General features: G+C 37.9%; 1 protein-coding gene across 3 annotated transcripts; it reads right to left on the bottom strand.

Moving 5' to 3' along the window:
- Nucleotides 1-7,436: 7,436 nt before the first annotated feature.
- Nucleotides 7,437-23,424, bottom strand: COPS5 (COP9 signalosome subunit 5). 3 transcript variants are annotated; one of them, XM_039246976.1, is made up of 8 exons: nucleotides 22,992-23,424; nucleotides 20,479-20,713; nucleotides 19,371-19,499; nucleotides 18,640-18,705; nucleotides 17,912-17,997; nucleotides 13,365-13,476; nucleotides 9,770-9,918; nucleotides 7,437-7,676 (listed from the first exon to the last, which is right to left on the bottom strand). In XM_039246976.1, exons 1-8 carry the CDS (start codon nucleotides 23,132-23,134, stop codon nucleotides 7,592-7,594), a joined length of 1,005 nt encoding a protein of 334 aa, XP_039102907.1. In that variant the 5' UTR covers nucleotides 23,135-23,424; the 3' UTR covers nucleotides 7,437-7,591. The 3 variants fall into 3 exon arrangements, with proteins under 3 accessions (XP_039102907.1, XP_039102908.1, XP_039102909.1); XM_039246977.1 differs by having other exon boundaries at nucleotides 22,984-23,071; XM_039246978.1 differs by lacking the exon at nucleotides 22,992-23,424 and adding an exon at nucleotides 22,609-22,808.
- Nucleotides 23,425-24,154: the final 730 nt, after the last annotated feature.

The following is a 24,154-nucleotide window of genomic DNA, read 5'->3' as shown; positions in this document are numbered from 1 at the left end:
CCTGATGTGGGGCTCAAACTCACAAACGGTGAGATCATGACCTGAGTCAAAGTCAGACACTTAACCGACCGAGCCACTCAGGTGCCCTGTGTCTTATCTTTATTTCTGAAATATCTACTGTCACTAGAGTCCAACACTTTTTCATTTGAGTCTTTTAGAAAGCATCTGCAAGAAAGGGACTTACCAATTTTAGAAAAAGTTTAGGTTTCAGGAACATTTCATTGCTTATGTTTTTAGAATTAAAAAAAAATTATCTTTTGAACAAGGGGTGGGGAACCTCTGTTTTCTAACAGAGATCCAAGACTTTGCTTAAGTTGATCAGGCCAATAATAAGTTCAGCAAAAGTTTAATTAGTTGGTGATGGATTAAGGCTAAGAGTGAAACTCAGCAATGTAACACACTCTTCTCATGTCTTTCATGATAATTTGTTAAAATCAGTGAAAATATCTTGTATACCTATATACCTTATTTAGTTGCTTTATTTAAAGCATTTAAAATGGCTGGTGCTTTTTTGCTAATGTGTGGCCCTTTCCATATTTCTGTAATAGTGACCCTTGATTGAAAATTTTTTTTCCACTCTGGTTTTAAATCTATTAAGAAATTTAAGATTCTTTTTATAGTGATTGCACAGTGCAACAAAAGGCAGTTTTCCGTACAGAGACATGAGCACATTTAATCCTGTCATTCTAAAAACACACATTGTTAATGTTTCTTAAAAACAAGTTAAAGTGTCCATTGCATTTATTTCTTCATTGAACAGATATTCACCGAGTACCTGCCATGTGCCATTGTTCAAGGTGCTGGGGATAAAGAAGTTAGTTAGACCACGTCTCCAGGCTGTTGGAGCTTACATTCTAATAAGAGGAGACAGACAGTGAAGAAGTAAATCAATCCACGACCAGGACAATTTCAGACTGTGGTACAGTCTGTGAAAGAAGTCGAGTGAAACTGGGCTGTGGAAGTGGGGAGGACAGAGGGAAGGAGAGAGGTGTTCTCTTGAGATGAGACGGCCAGGCCTCTCTGAGGACGCAGGCTGTGGACAGAGACCTGAAGGACGAGGAGACCGGCAAGCAAGGCCTGAGTGCCTGCAAGGAAGTGCTCCAGGCCCAGGGAGCACCGCTTGGAGGATCTGGGGACGGGGGTGGGGAGGAGAGTGGGGGGGGGCCGTGAAGAACTGGTTGAGCTTAAGGACCCAGAGGGCAGTGTGGCTGGATCCTTTTGAGGAGGGGGTAGGGAGAGAAGGGAATGAAAGAAAAATAGGAATCAGATCAGCCCTTAGGCCACAGTGTGAAATTTGGATTTTGATATATAGCAGCATTTAACCCATAAGGCAGAATGTAAAATTTCCCTTTGTTATTAGGAAAAACTAATTTTATTATATTTAGAATTTGAATGAGAGAACAGTTGCTACTTTATGAAAAGTTGAAATTCAAAAAATTTTATTATGTTTGTTTATTTTTGAGAGAGAGACAGTGCGAGTTGGGGAGGCACAGAGAGAGAGAGAGAGAAATCCGGAGCAGGCTCTAGGCTCTGAGCTGCCAGCACAGAGCCTGACGTGGGGCTCGAACTCACGAGTGTGAGATCATGACCTGAGCTAAAGTCGGACACTCAACCAACTGAGCCACCCAGGCGCCCCTCAAAATCTTGATTGAAATGTAATGTTATTGTAATGTGATATTAATATGATAAATATAGTATTATCAAAGATGCTCTTAGAAATCTGGTTGCAAGAGCCTGAGAGTTAGAAAATACAATTTATATTCGTGCTCTAAATTCTCATATTTAATGTAACTTTAGATCTGGGGATAACTAGAAGTTCTTTGTGTTATTGTCTGTCTAAATAAATTACTATTTCAATAGTCAATAGTTCCTTAATTTTAAGTGATGTAATATTTTACCTAAATATTAAGACCATTATAATTATTCAACCATGGCTATGTCCTCATAATGTGAGATCATACATTAATTTCTTATTTATCCTAATTTGTGTTCCTTTATTTAAGCCCAGAATCTTAAGATAATAATAGCCTCAAGTATACTGGAAACACATGCAAGAAACAATAGATTACATAGAAGTTGAAGGAAAATATTAAAGCTAACTACATGCATCTTTTAAAGTTATTTATTTGATATCATAAATACAGTACAAGTAATAAATACAAATAAATACAAATAAATTTAGTACAAGTAATAAATTGAACTGAATATGAGGATGTGGTATGAAGTAGAAAATTCTAGGAACAAAAATGGAGCCATTTAAATCAAACATTTATTTGGAGATGAGCTTTTACCAGCTAATTTTTCAGGAAGGTAAATAGTTTAAAGTAATGACTATTAATGATAAACATATTCATAGTTACATGATAGATATTTATGATTCTCTGTAATCTAACATTAAGGTCACAAAGCCCTATTCTGGACAATACATTTCTTTGTGCATGTGCCTCTTAGGTTATGAAAAGTACAACTGTAGTTCATCAAAATGTGCCTCAAGGCACAATACCATTTTACTCAGTCATTAGAAAGTTTAGCATAATTGCTTAGTATAATCCAAAGAAAATATGAGTACTGACATCAGGGACTCTACAATTTGTTAGGCAATTGTTCCATAATTTTTGGCACCAAGATAATCCACATGTTGAAAAAGCAATTAATCATTGGTGCTAGTTATCAAGCTGTGATTTTAGCTATTTCCTCCCAAATTTGACCCCAAATGACAGAGTTCCTTATTTTATTTTTGAAATATTCTGATTTCTGAGATCAAAAGTTTAAATATGCCAGTCTGGTTATAGTTGACTTGAGCTTTGTGTTATTAATTTTCTAAGATAAGTAGATCATAACTTTATATTTACAAAGGTAGGTGGTATTTCTTCCACTAATATTTGGATAAAAGATTTAGAAAAGTTTTGAAACGTACAAACTGGTTACCGAGAAGAAATTAATTAAAACCCTTAAACTAGCACTTTCCCCCCAAGAAGGTAAATTTATTTGCTGTTGGAACTTGTATAGAAAACAAGCTAAAACAAGAGAACACACAATTAGGTTTTCAATTTTCTAACTAATATTTTGCAAACAGTGATAAAGATATATCAGTTACTAAATAGTGAATGAAATAAATACCTCATCATAATTTTAACATATAATCTTTTACTTATTTTATGTAATAAGGATGAGTAAAAGTAACAGCTGTCATTCTGTGTAATATATTTTCCTGTCTTCAAAAACAACACCACCAACACTCAAACAACCCCTGCTCCCAACTTTGTCCACCAATCTATGTCTTCGGTGTTTATACTTAAAATAATCCAGAAAAATAGAAAGAAACCTTGGAAATTCAACGGTCTCTGTTCAGCTCAGTTTATTCAGCTACATGTGGATACAGTGCAGACTTAGCAATATAAATGAACTCCTCTCTGCATGCATGACTTACGCATCTGTACCTCATCACTCATAGAACAGTTTTTGGAAACTCTGAACCTCTGCAATATGCAGCACTCCAACTCTCAGTTTCTGTGATTCATTGTTACTTATGCTCTTGCTCTTCTGTGTTTATTTTCCATATGGCTGCACTGTTGGTCAGTTTATTATTATATTGTGCAACGCAGTGATTTTTCAAAATTCTGAATACCAGGTAGTCCTACTAATTTGTGACAACAGTCTTCACAGTTGATCCCTCAAATGGAGCACATGATGTTTGTCCCAGAACTTACTTTTCAAATTCAGAAAAAATGGAGCACAAATGGCTTCTTTTCTCATTGGTTCTTTTCTTGGCAGTACTACTGATTTCACAATAACAGCGTGTGTGTGGTATCTTATTGTTAATAAATAAAACCTGTAGAATGAAGAACTCACTTCATAATTGGACATTGTAACCAAAAAATGGTAGTAAATGCATAAATTCTCAATAATACATAGTACTGCTGAGTTGTTTTGAACAAGGACCTTGAGATACTAAAACAACATGGAAAATTTGGAAAACTGTTGACTCTGGGATCTTGCTGTATGTACTCTTGACTGGTCCCAATCCCCATTCCATATCCACTGATTTTTCTATCTTTGCTCCAGCCGGTGCTTCTGGCTCCAGGCTTATTATTTGGACACTGGGATTAAGTTTTTGATGACGAGTGACGTTTCCTGTATATTATCACCAAAGAACTTGAGAAATTATCTCCAAAAAAATTGAAACTTAACAAAAAACAGACGACTCAGAAAATGCTCTTTTCAGCTCCTGAATAGCTCAAGACTGTAAGATAATACCTTGCAGGAAAAGGCAACCCCAATTCACAACTTAGTGTCTGAATGATGGCTGCAATTAAACCTTGATTTCCTAAGAGCTCATTAATCTAAATTGGAGCATTTATGCCAAAAGTGATCATGAAAATACATTACGGTTTAAAGATATGCTTTAAAAATATTTGTAAAGGATCTTGCTTTTTAATAAAGCAAATACATTTACAATAAAGGGCAAATGCTCCTTTCTGGGTCATTTTTTGCTGGATTGGATCACTGAGCAGATGGGACATTGTTGGTTGCCTCTCAGTGTATAGTAGTTACACATTTTGGTAATACACTGATCTCAGGTGTGACCCTTAACTGGTTTAAACCAGTCTCTGTATGTAATCTCAGGAGTGAGCTCATGATCCGTTTGACCAGAGTGAAGTTAGAATCTTATTTTGACAGTCATGAGCAACCCTTTCACCCTAAGTGGGTGGTGTGGTGGGCAGCCTGTGTGAAGGAGTCCAGCTTTAGGTTTAGGTCAACATGTGGAAGGCAGAGCTGAGGACCCTAACAGGAAGCCTAATCCAACCGTCCCTAAACCAAATATGATTCCGGACTCAGGTGAGCAAACAAATTCTTTTTATTGTTTAAGCAACTGATTTAAAAAGTATATGTTTATATATTTTGGGGAGAACATAAGCGGAGGAGAGGTAGAGAGAGGGGACAGAGGGTCTAAAGTGAGCTCTGTGCTGATAGGCTGACAGCAGTGAGCCCGACATGGGGCTCAAACTCACAAACTCACAAACTGTGAGATCATGACCTAAGCTGAAGTCAGACATGCTCAACCAACTGAGCCACCCAGGTGTCCCAGCAATTGGAGTTTTTTATGTGTATATGTATATTACTTCTAATCAAGGCATCATTACTGAAATGTGGAGACTTCTCAAAATGAGTCCAATGAAGTTAGGACTGAAACACTTTCTTTTCCTAGTAATTGTTATATGCATTTTCCATAACACCAAGGTGTCTTGTTTAGTAGGTCATGAATGTCAAATTAAATGTGGATTAACTATATTTAAGTCAGAATGAAAGCTCCTAGTATGTTTTAATGGTGACTCCAATGACTCCTTACTCTTTCATGTCAACTTAACCATTCATCCTGTCTGTTCCTAAAGGTGTTGCTAAAGGCTATGGCAGTAAATCATTTTGGCTGCCTGTTGGGTGCATCTTTTTTTAATGTTTTATTTATTTCTGGGAGACAGAGATAGCATTAGCAGGGGAGGGTCAGAGAGAGAGACAGAATCTGAAACAGGCTCCGGGGCTCTGTGCTGACAGCCAGCTCAGAGCCCGATGCGGAGCTCGAACCCACAAACCATGAGATCAGGACCTGAGCTGAAGTCGGATGCTTAACCAAATGAGTCACCCAGGTGCCCCTATTTTTTTTCTTAAAGTGTATAAAAATGGAGGTCAGTTTGAACTATCTGAAATTGGGGGTACCTGCTTTTATACAGTTACAAAATAATGGGTGCCTGGATGGTTCAGCTGGATCTCGGGGTCATCAGTTCAAGCCCCACATTGAGCATAAAGACTACTTAAAAAAAAAAAATTAAAGGATTACAAAATGAGACCAAAATGCTAACATATCACATCAACCGTCGGAGAATGTATTTGGATGCTAACATTAATGGGCTTCTTCATCTTACCAAAGACTACCTCATTGCTAAACCTAATGAAAAACTTTTAGGCTTTGTTTTCCTTGACCTTTTGGCAGCGTGTCAGGTCAGTGGTAAAGTTTTCTGCTCCTGTGGTATCCTTTTCCTCCGCCGATTTTGATATTTGATGTTTCCATGATTTTCCGGTCTTTTTACTGTCTTCCACAAGTCATCTCATTTGCTCTCAGCCAGCCCTCACCCCCAGATCTCTCAACGGTGCTCTTAGAAACATCAATCTAGTACATTTTTGCTGTTTAAAACCTTTACAATCCCATTGCTATTAGGATAAAGTCCGAAATGCCTCTGCAGGATCTACACTAATCTATTTTTTTTTTAAATGTTTTATTTATTTCTAGGAGAGAGAGAGAGAGACAGCGTGAGCAGGGGAGGGTCAGAGAGAGGGAGTCACAGACTCTGAAACAGGCTCCAGGCTCTGAGCTGTCAGCACAGAGCCTGATGCAGGACTCCAACTCATGAACTGTGAAATCATGACCAGAGCTTTAGTCAGATGCTTAACCTAGCGAGGCCCTCAGGTGCCCTGCCCCCTAGTTCCTACCTTAGGGGTCTCAGCAGGAAAAAGGGATCACAAAGCCACAAATGGAAGAGGATGTAATGAAGGAACTATTCACAGAGGTGTGAACAGATATGCTGAAGCCCCCANCAGGCTCCGAGCTGGCAGTCAGCACAGAGCCCGACGCGGGGCTTGAACCCACGAACCGCAAGATCATGACCTAAGCGAAAGTCGGACGCTTAACCGACTAAGCCACCCAGGCGCCCCAACACACTCATCTATTAAAGTCTCTCTTGCTACTTCTCACGTCTGACTGGACACTCTCAGGTTGATAGAATTTCAGTTCTTGAAGGTATTAGATTCTTGCTCTCTGCCTCTCGCCTTCTACACATTGCTGTACTCTTTGCTTATAAACTTGCCTCCTCGTTTTGCTTTTCTGGCTAGTTCTCTCGTCTTTTACATTTCAGCTGTTTGTCAGGTCACTTCCTCCAGGAAGCCTACGCTTGTAACTCGTCTCTGGTGTAAGTGTTCCTCCTGAGCTTCCCAGCATACTATCTCTCCCTTCCTAGTACACATAGTTCTTGTTAACTTAGCTTTCGTCTCCATGGTAAGTTCTGTGAGGACAGCGGCCTTGTCTATCTTGCTCAGAATATTTGCAGAGTAAAACTGGGCCTGTTCAGTAAAGATACTTGGTAAATATTTGAATGCCTAGAAAACCTATGTTAGGCTCTATCTTAAGTTATTTAATTTTCAGGAAAATAACTTCTGGTGTGTGACTTGGTTAACATTTCATAAGAACAAAAAAATTAAATTCTATTTTACTAATGGACTACCAAAAGAAAGTATAGGCAAATTGAAAAGTGGCTCTGATAATCAGTATGGCAAGTGAAGTGCTGAAATTCTTTGACTTAGATAGGCAAGACTCTTATATTTAAGAACATTAAAGGATACTAGAAAAATAATGTAACCGCTCCCACAAAATAATGAAAGAACAATTGCATTTTAAACAGTTTTATTACAGGATATTAATATTCAGGACACTTCAGAGCACCTTATACTTCTAATCAGATTTTTGGTAACTGGTTTTAAAGTGTTACTTGAGCATTTTTCTCATACTGGCTTTTAGTCAAAAGTACTACTTAGTGACTGTTTAAGAGATGTTAATTTGATTAAACAGTTTATCCTTAATAACCTGAGACATCAATCCATGGATAGCTTCTATGGTAGTTTTACAGCTGCAAAGAAAAAAACACATCACATAATGTCACAAGAACTGAAAACTTTCGAGCACGCAAGTTCCCCCCCCTTTCTATTTTTGTACCCCCAAGAATGATCTTCATTTCTATTCATGCTCCACAAATCACAACAATTTACAGTTTACTCTTCTGATTTTTAGCCTTCTGCATGTCTCTTAACCATCTCATTACAGTTGACTTTTGAATAATGTGGGGGTTAAGGGTACCAACTCTGCTGCACGGTTGAAAAAAATTCACATTTAACTTTTGACTCCCCTAAAACTAAACTACTAATAGCCTACTGTTGATGGGAAGCATTACTGATAAATAGTTGATTAACACATATTTTGTATGTTACCTGTATTATATGCTGTATTCTTATAACAAAATAAGCTAGAGAAAAGAAAGCGTTAAGAAAATCTACATTCACATTGCTATACTGTATTTATAAAAAAAACCCATGCAGTTCAAACCCATGTCTTTCAAGAGTCAACTATACTTACTAGAATCTTCACAAGAGAATAACAGCATAAAATATGATATTCAGTAAAACCTTGGTTTGCAAGCATAATTTGTCCCAGAAACATGCCTGTAATTCACAGTCCTCATATATCAAAGCAAATTTCACGAGCTATTGGCTCAGTGGTTTCATGTGCTGTTTGCTGTCACATACTACTTGTATTGCAAGACACTGCTTGTTTATCAACGTAAACCTATTAGAAATATTTGCTTGTTTTTGCAAGTGTTCTGCAAAAACAAGTTATTTGCAATCCAAGGTTTTACTGTAATTCATAACAGTTAATTTTGTTACTTATCAAGAGTTTTGGGGAAAGTTCTGTTTTGGAAGGTGTCTGAAATTATATATGTCATAATTAAAGACTGATTCTAATATTACATTAAAATCTGCTATTCCTTATTATTTATTACTTAGAATAATTACAAAAAGATTTTAAAGACTCCTATGCTTTTTCTTCTTAAGTAATCACAAACTTCCTTCAAACAATTAAAAGTCAAAGTTACACTGGGTAAAGGACTTAGATTTTAGAGTTGATAAAAATTTAAAAGCAAAAACAAAACAAAAACAAACAAAAAAAACAACCCCCAAAAAACCCCACCAATTTTCTGTGAAATTTTTGCTTCATAAGAAACTGAGATATAAATGTAGATAAAATTACAAATCACAGACAATATCTAGATTAGCAAAAACATATATTCAGTGCTGGTACCAAAAATGAGACCTAACATCAAAGAAAAATGTACTTTTTATCCAGGCCACTAGCTCTATACCTTCTAAAAACTCATGGAAAAGAAAGGAATGAGATAATTTTAACCCAAGATGGCTTCCTCCAAATACACTCTCCCTTCCCCTCTCCTTTATCTTTCCTATTGACCAGTGCCATTTTTCTGGATACCAAGGTATAAGTTTATAGAGATGTCAACATAGTCTTCCCATCCTTTCTGCTTCTAATTATCACATTAAAAGTCAAACCTTTGTGAAAGTAAATGTTATTTATTCTTCCCAGTCCTCCGTGCATCTGAAGGGCCACCTGATTATCTTGTAAGTTATTAGAGAACACGTTTCTAGGTTTGTTCCTAAAAGTTCTTGGGAGTGAGATTTGGGATGCTAAATTACTGTATTAAGGATAATTTCAGAAGAAAAACTTAAGAGAAATGCAATAATTCTTGTGATATTAGATTTCTTCATTAAAATGTGAAATTTGATTAGTTTAAGAAATCTCAACATACACCCATAAAAGATGATTAAGTTAGAATAGATGGGGATGTCCTTTTGCAAAAGTTTTTTCTTCTAAAGATCCAGTGATGATGGGTTTTCTTTGTTACACTTCCTAGCTAAACCTAAAAAAGGTGACTTGGAGTTTTTTGCTACATTACCCAGTTCTTTAAGCCTTTAATGTTTTAACTGAAATTTTCTAAGTTAAAATTTGCATTTGACAACTCTTGAAGGTCCCAAGAAGTTAATAATACTCAGGTACAATTCTAAGTTGTACATAAGTTGAAACTTACTTGAATCCTACTATATATAATGTGCAAATTTAGGAACAAAAGAGGGGCAGGAATAGGTTTGCTCTTACCTGTCTCTTGTAGCTTTGGCAAGTTTGTCTTCTGACTTTCTGTCATGTGTTTCTAAACCCAACATGAAACTCCCTCGTCCCAGCTGGGCTTCTGATTGTTCTAATTTTTCAGATAAATCAAAGACCTGACCAGTGGTATAGTCTGCATTCTACAAGGAAGATGGTATAGTGTCAGTGTGTGTGTATAGATACATACATATATATGTAAATAGGTTTTTTTCTATTTAGAATATTTCATTTACAAAGAATTCTACCATGAAATATAAGTAGTCAGTGAAGAAAAATCAAAATTTGTAAAAACTGACTCCAAAGTTCAAACAGTTCAATTTCAGTTTTCCCCGTTTTATAATTTAAAGATTAAATCTGGAATTCTTCTTTTTGACTCCTTAAATCTAATATTTGTTATTATGAGAGGCTATGAAGTACAAAGGTCTGAGTCTCAGGTCTGACCCTGCTGCAGATTAGTTGGAAGCTTTGGGAGAATTCCTTTACTTTTCTGTGCCTTTAGGTCATCTTCTGAAAATGGGGGAGGAGAGCAATAATTTCTATATTGAGGCGACTTATAAAGATTAAATTGAGTGATGTATATAAAGTAACATATATAAAGCTCCTGGGACTGTCATGGCACCTGGTAAAGGCTTAATAATTATTAGCTAATTTTGTTATTTGTTCTCATTGAACTTTCAGAATTAGTACTTATACCAGTTTTTAAAAAATAACATTTGTTTTAGCTTTTCTGACTAGAAAATTAATAGTTATTGCAGAAAGTTTGGAAAATGCTGAACAGTATAAAGAAAAAAGGAAATACCTATAATCCCTCCACCTAGCTATAATTAGTTATATTTTCAGAGTACTGCTATACGCTTGCATAAACACCTACATTTGATAAGTGCTATAGATACCATTTTGTCCTTTACTATTTTATAAAAAAATTTTTAACAGTTACATATGTAACTTAAGCATTTAACACTTAAGCATTTTTATGGGATATCTTTTTTAAAATGTTATAGTCTAAAATATAAAACAAATTTTCACAAAGATGAGATATGAAGTACATATTCCATTTCATTCCTCTTCAATAGAAGAGAATCAGGATTAATAAACAACTTGGCAACAATTAGTATGTTACTCTATTTACTCAGTGTGCAAGACAGTGTACGGGAAATACAGTTCATCCACCAAACATGAAGTTATTTGCTGTCATCAGTCACTACAGAGGGCACTCTACAATGCTACCAGATCTTCCAATGAGTTTATGGGATGATGATATTTTTTAACAATGTATTTATATTCACTTTGGCTAGATCTAAATGATTTAAGACACCAATACATTCCCTGCCCCCAAAGATTGAAGAAAACTTTAAGGTTTATAGACCACTGCACATTTGGAAGATTTAGCTCAAGCCATAAAAATGTAGGATGGTAGCAACAGTTATACTATTAAAATGAAATAAGTGACATTATATTTTAAACACATGGAATGAATACAGGGAACTAATTACTTAAATCAGAAAAGTAACTTTTTTCCTGGTAGCTTTTAGGTTACATGCTTTAGCTGGGGGAAGAGAGGAGTTGAACATATATTTATAAATTTTTTTCTTAAAATGCTGCAATGTATCATATATAAAACCACAAAAAAAGAAAAAGTATAATTTAACTTGTACTTGATTATTAATGTCCTCAATAATGCGATGCTAGAATACAGGGATAGCCACTGGCTGAATACGTAGAGCTGTCTGCCTCCACACAAAGGTTTAGACCGCTCTGGTCTTCGTGTTTTCTTCTGCTGCTCTAATGTGTCACTTCTGGCTGTTATTAGTATACTTGCCTCTAAGGAAACAACTCCTATAAAGTATTTAGCAGTGTCTGGCACAAAGGAAGCACTTAATAAAAGTATGCTATAATGATCACTCTACTGCTTTCTAACTTGCTATTGCTGACCGTTGAGGGATAAGAAATAAGAACAGGGGTGCTTGGGTGGCCCAGTTAGTTAAGCGTCAGACTCTTGGTTTCGGCTCAGGTTATGATCTCACAGTTAGTAGGATCAAGCCCCATGTTGGTCTCAGTGGTGACAGTGTGGAGCCTGTTTGGGATTCTCGCTCTCCCTCTGCCCCCTCCTCTGCTTGTGGGCTCTCTCAAAATAAATAAACTTAAAATAAATAAATAAATAAATAAGAACAGAAGGCTTGTCAGAACTTTATTTAAAATCATAGAAAATATGCTCAAGTGAGGCCTTTTCCTATTAACAAGTAAATGAACCAAAGAAAAAATCACAATAATAAAAATAACAAAAGCCTACTGAGGCTTTATTATGTGCCAGGCACTTTGCTAAAGGCTTTATTTACATAAGAATTTCAGTTAGGGGCGCCTGGCTGGCTCATTCAGAGGAGCATGTGACTCTTGGTCTTGGGGTTGTGAATTCCAGTCCCATGATGGATGCAGAGATTACTTAAATATATAAAACTTAAAAAAAAATTCCATTTAATTCTCAGGGTACTTCCTGATGTAGGTACTATTATCACTGAACCCAAGGAAAGGATCAGGCTCATTAAACAGCTTTCTGAAAGTCACATAGCTGGTAAAGCGCCAGATTTTTTTTTGAATGGAGTTTATTTTATACCAAATTTTGCAGTTCTAACCATTATGCTATACTGTACAATATGAGGTGGCCGACTTTAAAAAAAAAAAAGGAAAGCAACTGTTGCCAACCAAACTGTAAAATATCCTTCTAAGTATATTAGGTTTTAATGATTATTGGAAAAGATTCAGTGACTTACTTTATTTTTTGCTGCCCAACATTTGCTACTTCAAGTTAATGGGATTCTGATTTTCTTCCGGGGATGACCCTTCCTACTTCTTAGTCCATGGACTCCTGAGAGAGACTTTTCCACTCCAGCCCAGCAGGGAAGTATGTAACCTGGCACAGCCACTGTTGGTGTTCATTTCTGTGACCCAGGGCAGGTTTAAGGAAGGGAATGTGGCCTAAACAAGGCTCAGGCACAGTGAAGTTTTGCCTGGGGTTTTGCGTGTGTGTTTCTAGATCTTCTCTTTTGAAAGGGACACTGAGGGGCTGGGAGGTCTGAAGGTAATGCTGACATCTTGTTTCCAGCCTGAAGCTGATGCTAACTGACATGAAATCAAACCTGAGACAGAAAGACCAAGACTTAGTACTACGCGTGAATGCAAACTTGCTGTGCCAGTCTACTCCTGGACTTTGTAGCTTACAAGATTAACTTTTTGTTTAGGCCGGTTTGACTGGGTCTCCTGTCGCTTGTAACTGGAGTCCCGCCTGAGGCACCGGACACAACAAAAAACAGAATTTGTATTTTTCTCTAAGTTTCTTTAAGGCAGGGGCAGGTTTCACCCACGTCTGGCTACTTATATTTGTCATCTGGAATGAGTCTAAGTAGTACAAGACAAAGACCTTGGCTTGGCCGAGTATCCCAATCCAGGTCTGGTCATGCAGAAGGTGATACCAGCCCTGATGTCTTGGCCAGGTCAGGTATCGCCTTTCTAGGAAAAGCATTCCGGATATTAAACCACTTATGTAGCTTAGATAAAATTCAAACACATCCCTCGGGAATATATTACTTACAGTAAGCAAGCTAGAGGAACTCAGGGTATTCACCCAGTATTTATTCCACAAAAGTTCAAGCAATTTGCGATCCAACGAGGATTTGAAATATGAGACTTCTAAGGCATAATACCTACGAAAGCACAAATTTGGTAAGCAAAAAAAAAAAAAAAAATTCAACCATATATAAAAGTTATGGCCAAATGTAATTACATTTTATTTTTATTTAAATGTTTATTCATTTTTGAGAGATGGAAAGAGACAGAGTGCGAGTTGGGGAGGGGCAGAGAGAGAAGGAGACACAGAATTTGAAGTAGGCTCCAGGCTCTGAGCTGTCAGCACAGAGCCCAACGCGGGGCTTGAACCCACGAACTCTGAGATCATGACCTGAGCCGAAGTCGGATGCTCAACCGACTGCGCCACCCAAGTGCCCCAAGGAATTACATTTTATATCCAAATAGTTATGTTTTAGTTTTTAGTCCAATAGAACAATCAGTAGCCATGGGTTCCTTACTCTTCTTTTAAATCTTTTGTTAATTAAACTTTCTTGTGTTATATTTCTTCCCATTATAGAGCCCAGAAATTCCCCCAAACTAATCAACAAAAATCAGAACTTCTGAATGACATGTTTACCCATGTTATTGAATTAATAAATTCTAGCCAATAGGACATAAGCTTAATGAACTGGCTCTCTAGGGTCAATGATAATTCTTGATAGCTTTTTAAAAATATTGAAAATGACATGTGGATTTTCCATTTCTCCCTTTCTAATCTTCTAATTAGGACCTATTACTTTTTGGGAAAGCAAACTTGAAAGCAGAATCCTTAGAGTACCTAAAAAAGGTAATAAATAGATTCTGTATATCAGTGGATACAAAGAAACACAAGGGACTTCTTTACCTTCAGGAGCCTATTACTGTTTATAGGGGAGATGTGGTATGAATCCACAAAAAATTAAATATAGTATGTGTGCTGAATAACAGGAAGTGATGCTACAGTGCATATATAAAATTAATCACCTACTAACTAAATATAATTAAATGAGTACTCTTAATGTAGACAGAACTGCTGGAGAAGCCCCAGGGAGAAGGCAGGACTGAGAGTAACTGTTCAATGAGTCTGTGGTGTGGACATATTGATAACAAGGAGGGCATTAGGCAGGGAGCATCCACTTACAAACAGGAAAGCCACAAAAGGAATAGTAAGTAAATCATTTTGTCTGGACAGTTAAGCCGTAGAAGAATAATTATGTGAGGGAAATCTAGAAGGCTACGCTGGGGTCTAGTTGGTGGAAGACATTACATAAAAGATTAAGAATTTTAAATTTTTTGGTGGGGGGATGGGTTAAATAGGTGATGGGGATTAAGGATTTCACTTGTGATGAGCACTGGGTATTGTATGTTAAGTGCTGAATCACTAAATTATACATCTGAAACTACTATTACTCTGTATGTTAACTAATTGGGGTTTGAAAATAAAAACCTAAAAAAAAATTTAAACTTTACCTTCTAGATAAAGGGGAACTCATGGAAGGTGCTGGATATGGCCAAAATAATATCCATGGTGGTTTAAGAAAGCGGGCTGTGGGAGGATGTCTTACAGAGAAACTGTAGGCAGGGAGACCACATGAGATACTACTGTGGTGCACCAGACGTGATGAGAGAAAGGCTCAGGCTCAAGTTCGTGGTGCAATTAAGTGAGGGCCTTTTCAACATTAAGATACCTGTGCAGATCTGAAGAAGGACAAGACATAGCTAGTGAAATCTGGAAGTGGAACAGTGTATTTTGGGGGCACCTATTATGTCCTGAGTGCTTTACATATATTCTCATTTAATCTTCCCTATAACCATACAAAGAATGCATTTATTATTCCCAGTCTATAGACAAACATTTACAGACAAAAGACCTTACTCAAAGCTAGTAAGTGGCAGAGAAAGGATATGGAAAGTTGTATCTATTATCACAAACCTCGGTTTTATTTTTACATCCGGACTGTAGACACTTAAGAGAGTATTTAAGAAGTGAGGTGCCAGGCAGAAAGGTCAGCTTTAGAAAGGAGGGGTTTTATTTCTGATACTTGAGGAAAAAAGAGATGAGAGGATGAACACAGCAACACATATTTGGATTTATAAAGGATGGAAAATAAGGGAACTCAAACTTGAGGTTTTAGAATAGACTTTATGTTTTAAAATTTATGGATCACCTTAATGTAATTACTGTTTTAATTCCATAGGTTGACGCAATGAAAATTTTTGTTTAATATGTAGTGATTAGCTGCAAATCTCAGTAGCAGAGCTGAAAACAAGAAGAACATTCAAAATTACTTGTGGAGCTAAATCCTCCTCTTCTGTACAGGAAGTCAAAAATAGATACTGCCTAGAGCTGAAAATCAAGAAGTAGCACTATCAGCATGTTTGAAGATATGGGGTTAATGCTCACAGGAATAACTATAATAATAGTTTAAGTGACTGTCTCTGGGGGATGGGAAAGGGAATGGTACAAAATTGTTGTTTTTCATTATAAGTTTCATAGAACCATTTTACTCTTCAAGCAGTGTCCCTGCCTAATACTGACAACATACAAGCTTCTTTAAAAACACTTTTGTCCTATTTTCGCTAAGAGTCTTTAAAGTTAAAAGTATTATCTATACTGTATTCTATGTTTAGAATGGATTTTGGGCCTGCAGTGTGATGTGGGATTTAAAGTAGGACAGAAAAAAGATCAATATAACTGCAAATAATACCTCATCACCAAATAATTTAAGAAATGGATCTGTAAGCAGCCTGTCCCAAACCCCTGCTCTTTCAACTGGACAATTAAGCCACTCATTTGCCCTATGAAAAAGTTTACTCTCTCTTATTTAGAAACTGATCCTAAGAGAACATCTTTGAATATCCTAGCAATTACAGGCTCAAAATTCTAGGCTCTAGCAATGAAGATAGCTAGAAATTGCTATTCTTCTCTGATGGACTCCTATTTCAGTAAAACAAGAAATGTAGTTTTGTTTAGATACAGAAAACATAGACTGCCTCAGTCTTTATTTCAAAAGCTGCAGTTGGTGGTGAAAACAACGGTGTAGGTATTAAAGGTATAAGCTTTTTATACCACTATAACTCAATATAAATGAAAAAAATTGTTACTCTGAAAACGTATCACAGCAAAGATGTTTCCATACTTAGGAGCAACTCTCTTTAAACAGGAATGGTTTACATTTTTTTCCAGTAGGACAAATTATGTGATTTAATTCTATGCCTCGAACTGAAAAGTAAAAAAGAATAGTTTTTTCCCAGACGTATGTCAAGGATGACAGATATATTTAAAAACCCAATTTTAGAAATTTTAGAATTTTCTAAGTATTTATGAGCAGAAAAATAGGAGTAGTAGTACATCGGTAGTCAAGGTATTCCTAGAAGCTTAGATAGGAGGTCTGGAGAAAATGGACACTAGATAGTCACTTAAATAACATTTTTTGGGGGTGGGGATGGGAGTGCCTACCCTTCTGTGTGCCATGCCGTTTTAAATGTTAGGATACAGCAGTGAATTAATTCTCCTGTCATGAAGCTTACATTCTAATGGGGTCAACAAGGAAGCAAAAACTGTGACAACTGCTAAGAAGAAACATAAAGCTGGGAAACTGAAATAGAGTGACTAGAAGGTGTTATGTTAGACAAGGGGACTAGTGAGCATTCTCTCTGTTAAGGTGACCCATAAACAGATTTTCCATAATTGTAGTTAGTGAGCCATGTGGAAATAAGGAACAATTTTCCTGGCAGTGGGAACAGCAAGTGCAAAAGCCCCGAGGCAGGTATCTGCCTGGCACATCTAACAACCATAAGAAGGCCACTATGGCTAGACTGGAGAAAGCAAATGTCTTGCGACAGGAGATGAGTTCAGAGAGGTAAAGGAGCCAGATCACATAGGGCTGTGTAGTCCATGGTAGAACTATGGATCCTGTTCTTGGTGATACAGGAAATCATTCTGGAGAAGGAGGAATGTGATCTGACTTACATTTTAACAGACTGTTTGGCTGACAAAAAGTCTTCAAAGGGGTGAAGGGCAGAAGCTGGAAGACTAGTCAGAAGGCTAGTGCTTTGGTACAGGATCCAGATGGTGGTGGTTTGGGTCAATATTAGGTAGCAAGATATATTTAGAAGGTAGAGAACGCTGTTTTCATTGGTTTCTTTAACACTTTTAAAAACTTAGATATAAGGGCACCTGGGAGGCTCAGACGGTTGAACATCTGACTCTTGATTTTGGCTCAGGTCATGATCTCATGGTTTATGAGTTTGAACCCCATGTTGGGCTCTGTGCTAGGAGTGTAGGATTCTCTTTCTGCCTCTCTTTCAGCCCCTCCCCTGCTCGGTTACTCTTTCTCTCTCTCAAAATAAATAAATAAATGTTAAAAAATAAAAATGAGATGTAATTCATATACTGTTAAGATTCACTATTTCAAAGAGTATATATAATTCATTCGTTTTAGTATGGCTTCTTTAAATGGGCTTAGACTGGATGATCTCTACGATTTCCTATGATGATTTTGGCATTAGATACATTTTAAAATTACTTACTGTTTGCAGTGTACACCAAAGTCTTCTATTTTATTCAGTGGGATAGTCTGGTACTCAGATGGTCCTTCATCAGGGGGTTTATAGCCCTCAACAAAAAGTAAGTAGAAGATTTTAAAAAACACAGGAAAGATATGTTTCCTATGCAGCTTTCCATTTACAGAAACATTAATTCTGGGGAGCCACGTATTGAACTTAAACATTCCACTTTTAAAAAACAAGTATATTGATTCTCCTCTCCCTCAACCCCATTTGGTGGCTGATGGCTGATTTGGCTTACAGATTCTTTTTTTTTGTCCTTAGGTGATATACATGTATGCTAATATCTATTTCAGATTGCAGGGAAGGAAACTGATGTTTTTAGCTTACTTATATAGTTCCTGTCAGAATGCCATGGGCATACAAATACTTATTAACAAATGAAGACTACTTTCTAGTAAAGTTAATAATACATAGCACATGACAAGTGCAGAGTCTGCTTGGGATTCCACCCCCCACCTCCCGCCCTTTTCCCGCTTGCCCGTGTGTGCAGTCTTTCTCAAAATAAACAAATGAACATTAAAAAACAAAAAACACATGGCATAAGTGTTTTTGTCTTTTGCTGAGGACAATTTGTGGTAGTTAGACTGCTATTTTGTAAATATTTTTAAATTGTTTTAGGTCAAAACCATAATACAACTTTAAAAATAAGTCACTTAAAAATTATAAGGAGTTAAAAATTTAAAAATTACCTTTGGGTATGTCCTAAAGGCTCCAAGATTCACCTTCCCTGCAGATATTGTTCTTGTTGGGTCAATCTACAAGAAAGATATATTTAATATATATATAAATATTTCCATTTGATTAAACGTTATAAACTTAGAAATACATATGTATATATAATACTATATGTATGCACACACACATGAACACTGATTAAAATAAACCAAATAGAAAAAAAAAATACGAAAAAAATAACCAACACGATAGAAAAGTTCAATAAAGTGGGTAAGTACAGAAATCTCATAGTTAATTTGGAAATTAGATCTAGGTATTATACTATATAAGAATGTTATTTGAAGATATGTTTATCTCTTTTTCAAAAATTTTCTTTTACCAGATAAACAATTTCTACCTATCTTACAGTAACCTGGATTGCATCTAAAACACTGAGCATAACAAGAGCTGCTCTAGCAATTCCTGACCTACTCACTTCAGTCAACATTACTGAATGCCTGTTACGTGCAGGGAACTGAGACATGGGTGCTGTGGTCACCCTCATGTTACAGAGTGGGACAAGAGATGCCAAGAGGTTAAGCAACTTGTTCAAAGTCCCAGCTTATAAGAGGTGGAATTCAGATTCAATCCTAGGCAGCATGACACCAGATCATTGCTCTTTACTACAGTTTATATTTCTCAGTATACCTGGCTTTAATAAATCTTCATGAAGAACTTACTTAAGAATGGCTGCAAAAATACTTACTACTACTGCTACGAACGGTTCCTGGAACTGCTGATTGAGCATCTGAGTACTAACGTCAATCCCAGAAAGCCAGCAGCCATAGCCAGGATGGCTATGATACCAGCCAATTGCATTTTCAAGGCGGCCAACCTACCAAATGAAGGAGGCAAAGAAGATTGAGGTTTGTTTAATTTTAGAAACATCCAACATTTGTCGGTTTACATAGCATTATAGTAAAGTAATAGCATGCAGAATAGTTCATAGCACATGCTCCTTTCCGGTTAAAAAAAATTATTTGGCATTGATAATACCCAAAACATATTATCTGAAGCATAAAATTAACAAGAAACAAGTATAGTAAGGTTATTCAGTCTCCCTCCCACCTTGTTCCCCTCAACTATCCTGTTTCTCAGCCCAGATGTTACTACTATAACCAGTTGCTTACATACCTATCTTGCAGATATATTCTTTGTGTATAGAATTTATATTCTTTGCATAAATGTAGATTAATGCGAACACAATAGCATACCACATTCAGTGTTCCATATGTTGCTTTTTCACTCAATAAAATGTTGTGGGGTTTGTACCATGTAAATAAAAATATAGAACTACTTTTTAGTTTTTATTTTTCTTACAGGCTGGCTTGCAGTTCATTGTATGGATATACCATAATCTATTTAATCAGTTTTATACTCAGGAACATTTAGGTTGTTTCCAAACTTTTGGATTTAAACACACATCTGATCTTGAGTGTGAGAACTTAAAAAATTTTTTTATGGAGATGTAATTGACCTATAACATTGTATTAGTTCAGGTGTAAATCGTAATGACTCAATATACATACATAATGCAAAATGATCACTACAAAAAATGTAGTTAACATCCATCACCACACATTAGGTACAACTTTTTTTTCCTTATGATGAAAACTTTTAAGATCTACTCTCTTGAGTATAAGAATTTAGTTTAAAAAAAATCCATGCTAACCTCACATACATTTTACATAGAAATTGATGAAAACAACTTAAAATACAAACTTTAATGTAAAGAGGATAGTTTTAAGTTTAGAAACTCAAGAGTCACCATGAGACTCGTAGAGTTACTAAACTTTAAGGAGCATCATTATTACCTGTTTGGCGTTTTCTATATATGCAGCCATGTACTCATATGCAGCAGCTTGAGCATTTACTCGGGTTTCAGTGCCCTCTACCGGCAAAGCAAAACTGTCCATAATGATCATGGTTTCACCATCCACCTTTCCCAGCATTAAGCCCATCACTTCCAAGTTGCCTCCTGATCTGGCATGCATCACCATTTTCAATAGAGCCAATGCTGAGATTTTGCAGTACTTAAAGTAATGGTGACTACAAAACAAAAGCATAGTATAATTAACTTTCTTATATAAAACACAATTTCAAAGACAGTTTTTGTGAAGATAACAAATAAGTATTGAATGAATTTTCAGTGATGGGGGGGAGAAAGATTGGGAAAGAAAAAGGAAGCAGAAGTTGCTGCAGGGGGCTGGAAATGCTAACATGTCAGAGTCCTGCAAAGTATTTCCTTTTAGGGGAACGGAAAAGGATGGAATAGTTTTTTTAATATGCTATTCAAGTAGAAAGGAATTATATGACCAGTTCAATAGATTTTCTCTCCATGCATTTTGGAATCACCAAGTCTCTGATTCTGACTTTAGTTGGATGGCTGTGCCTAATGATTCTCAGGTCTAACTTTCTGGCCTTAAGGTTAAGCATGTGGATTCTGACATCCATTTGCCTACGTTTGAGTCTTTGAATTGCCATGCTAGCTGTGGCCTAGAGAACCACTTCATGTCTGTGCCTCAGTTTCTCATCTGTAAATAGGAATATTTCAGAGTTGTTGTAAGGAGGAAATAAAGTGCAATAATGTATATAAAGTGTTTAGCTTAGTGCCTAACGCATGCTAAAACTTTGTAAGTGTTAGCTGTTATCAGCCTTAACTCATCTTTTACAGTACTCTTAAAGATCAGTGTGTTGAAGTGTGTGGTTTCCTTCTGTGTCATTAGCTTCAAAGTTGAGAATGCAGCTCTAGTATCTTTAGTTCAGAGTTTGTCATCTGTGGATGTGACTAAACTACTCTTGAATGCAATTATATTTTTCCAACTCACTGGTACAGCCCAAGAGAGCTAGGATGAATATAATTAATTAGAGCCACCGTCGGACAGTAAGGGAAGCAGATAATTTCCAAATATTTAATAGGCTACAGCAACCTAAAATGCATAGCCTGCTATAGAATAAGCAGACAAGCAGTCTTTGATAACTAGTCTTTAACAAAGTGGTCAATGTTTCTGAGAAGCCCTTTTAAGATGTCCGCCCACAGGTTTCAATCACAACTGAAAAATTTGGAGACCTGGTTTGGGGCGTCCAGACAGGAATTAAAATCTTGGCTCCCCCAATTACTGGGAAAAAGAAAAAAAGATAGTTATTGTGCTCCTATTACATGCACTGCAGACCATTTTTTACACATTATCTCATCTAATCTTTATGACACTACCAATAGGTAGATCTTAATTCCTTTTTACAGATAAAAGAATGAAGATACATTAATTTCCTAGGGCCAATTAACTAACTAGTGACAGTTATGAGGTGTGAACTTCAGTCTACTGTCACTTAAGAGTTCACTGCCTCAGTGTGATCATGAAGTAAGTTACTATATTTGCAGAAAAGTAATGAAAATAAAGTACTGCGGGCGCCTAGGTGGCTCAGCTGGAAGAGCCGCTTTTGATCATGGGGTCATGAGTTCGAGCCCCACGTGTGGTGCAGAGAGGACTTAAAACAATATAGCACTGGCTCATCATGCAGATTAAATAACATACGGGAATTCCTAGCCCAGCACTCAATGTATATTAAATACTTTATAAACACGGCTGGATCTGAGTACCGACAAGAGTTTGTCCTTGTAAAAAACTGAGAAAGAAGGAAAAAGAATTTTGTTGACACTACTGTCTTTTCTATCTTTCCATTGGACAGACTGCTCTTTTTTACTCTCTCCCTAACATAATCAGGTTTCAGGAAAGGTCAGTGCTGTGGGCAGAGTCCTTGACTCACCAACATTCCCAGGGACACAGGGCTTTTGCTAAGGGGCAAAGAGCTTTCAACTCTATTGATATAATTCCTAGCTTATGTGAACTGATTAAGTAAAATTTTGGAAGACTGGGTGGCGCCTCATTGTTTCTGAAACAGTTAATGGCAATCAAAAACCGATGGTCTAAAAGAGGGCTCACAGTTATTTCAGAGCCCTTGGGCGGACTTAGTTTCTGAAGACAGGCGCAGGCTGCAGTCTGAGAGCGGCTGAAGGTCCTGACAAGGTGTCAGGCGAAGGCTGCGGCAGGGTGCGGCGTATAGACAATACAGACCCCGAGAAACGACAAACCGAGTCGTCCCCTGCAGGCCAGCTGGTTAAAGAGGCAGCACGGGGTCGAAGTAACCCCCTGGAGGGCCTTTGGCTCTACTTGCGGAGACAAAAGGTGGATCAAAATTTCTCGGGCACCGATTCTCCCGGCCCGTGAGGCGCAAGCTCTGCACCCGCCGGGACTCCCCACTCCCCGGGGCGCCCCAAACTCCCGCCACCCCTTCCCTCCCTGCGTCTCGCCAGGGACCTCCTCACTCCTTAGTCCAGGGCTTCGCCGCCAGGATCTCCTGCTGCTGTTTCTTGTCGTATTTGTAGATTTCGTCGATGCTCTGGGCTTCCTGCATGTTGTTGGCCAGTTCCCAGGTTTTCTGGGCCATACCACTCCCGGACGCCGCCATGGCCGCGGGGTCGCAGAAGCTGTCGCCTCCACAGCCGAGGCGCAACTCGGCCTCGCCGGTCCCCAGGGGTGGGCCTCGGACCCTCCCCACCACAGGTGCAAACCCGCCCTAATCTCTCGAGGCAGCCATGACACCCAGAACCGGAGGTGAGGTCGGCACAGACCATTCGCGGACGGCGGGAGGGCTTCCGGGTGCCGCGACAGAGACAGCGGTTACATAACGGAGACAAAGGAATCTCCTTGGGGCCGAAATGAGAACATATTACCTTAGGCAACTGTGTGTGTGAACAGAACAAACGCACTGAGCGGGCATGGAAATGGTACAGCCTGCCGTGCCGGAAGAAGGGCGTGCTAACGGCGTGCGGCGAACGGGAGCCGGGCCTCCGTTCGTGCTGCGCAGGCGCGGCCCCGCCATGTTACCGCCGGGTGGCTCCGGGGCTGGGGCGCGGGAAGGCGGCTCTTGTGTGTGTCGGCACCTCGAATGAAACGTTGAAAACCTGAAAAACGAGGATGTCTGTGAAAAACTCGAGATACGAGTGGTTCTGGATGCGGGCCAAGACGAAACTAAACATGACCTTCTAATTTACTTGCAGGTCAATCACTGCGCTTCAGTAAAATCTGAGGCCTTTAGGTGGTTTGGCACTACGCTTCCGTAGGAGGGTGTTTTTGGGCGTTCCAAGCCGTGGAAACTCGTTTGTAAAAATTAACATCTACAGGAGCTGTTCACGTTCCGAAATTCCAGTGCCGAGTTCGCTACGGCTTAATTTTCGGCGTAGCTTTGAAACCACTCCCTGCCCCCGAGGCCAAATTAATCTCAGCACTTGTTTTCTTCCGACCCTCAACTCCACGCTAGATTTCAAGCTCCAAAACCTAGGAACCAGGCTTGTGTCCCTTGTTTAATCCCTAACATCGATGTTCAATAATGTTTTGCCTAGGGTGAGGGACGGAGGGGAAGAATAGCGTCACACCTCAGTCCTCCTGTTTCATCTTTATCTAATCATCCTGAAACTTCTCAGAGATG

This window comes from Hyaena hyaena, unplaced genomic scaffold (assembly GCF_003009895.1).
Source record: "Hyaena hyaena isolate Hyena2069 unplaced genomic scaffold, ASM300989v1 scaffold_287, whole genome shotgun sequence".
NCBI classification, from domain to species: Eukaryota; Metazoa; Chordata; class Mammalia; order Carnivora; family Hyaenidae; genus Hyaena; species Hyaena hyaena.
The sequence above is the reverse complement of the archived record's forward strand: the minus strand, read 5'-3'. Positions and strand labels throughout refer to the sequence as shown.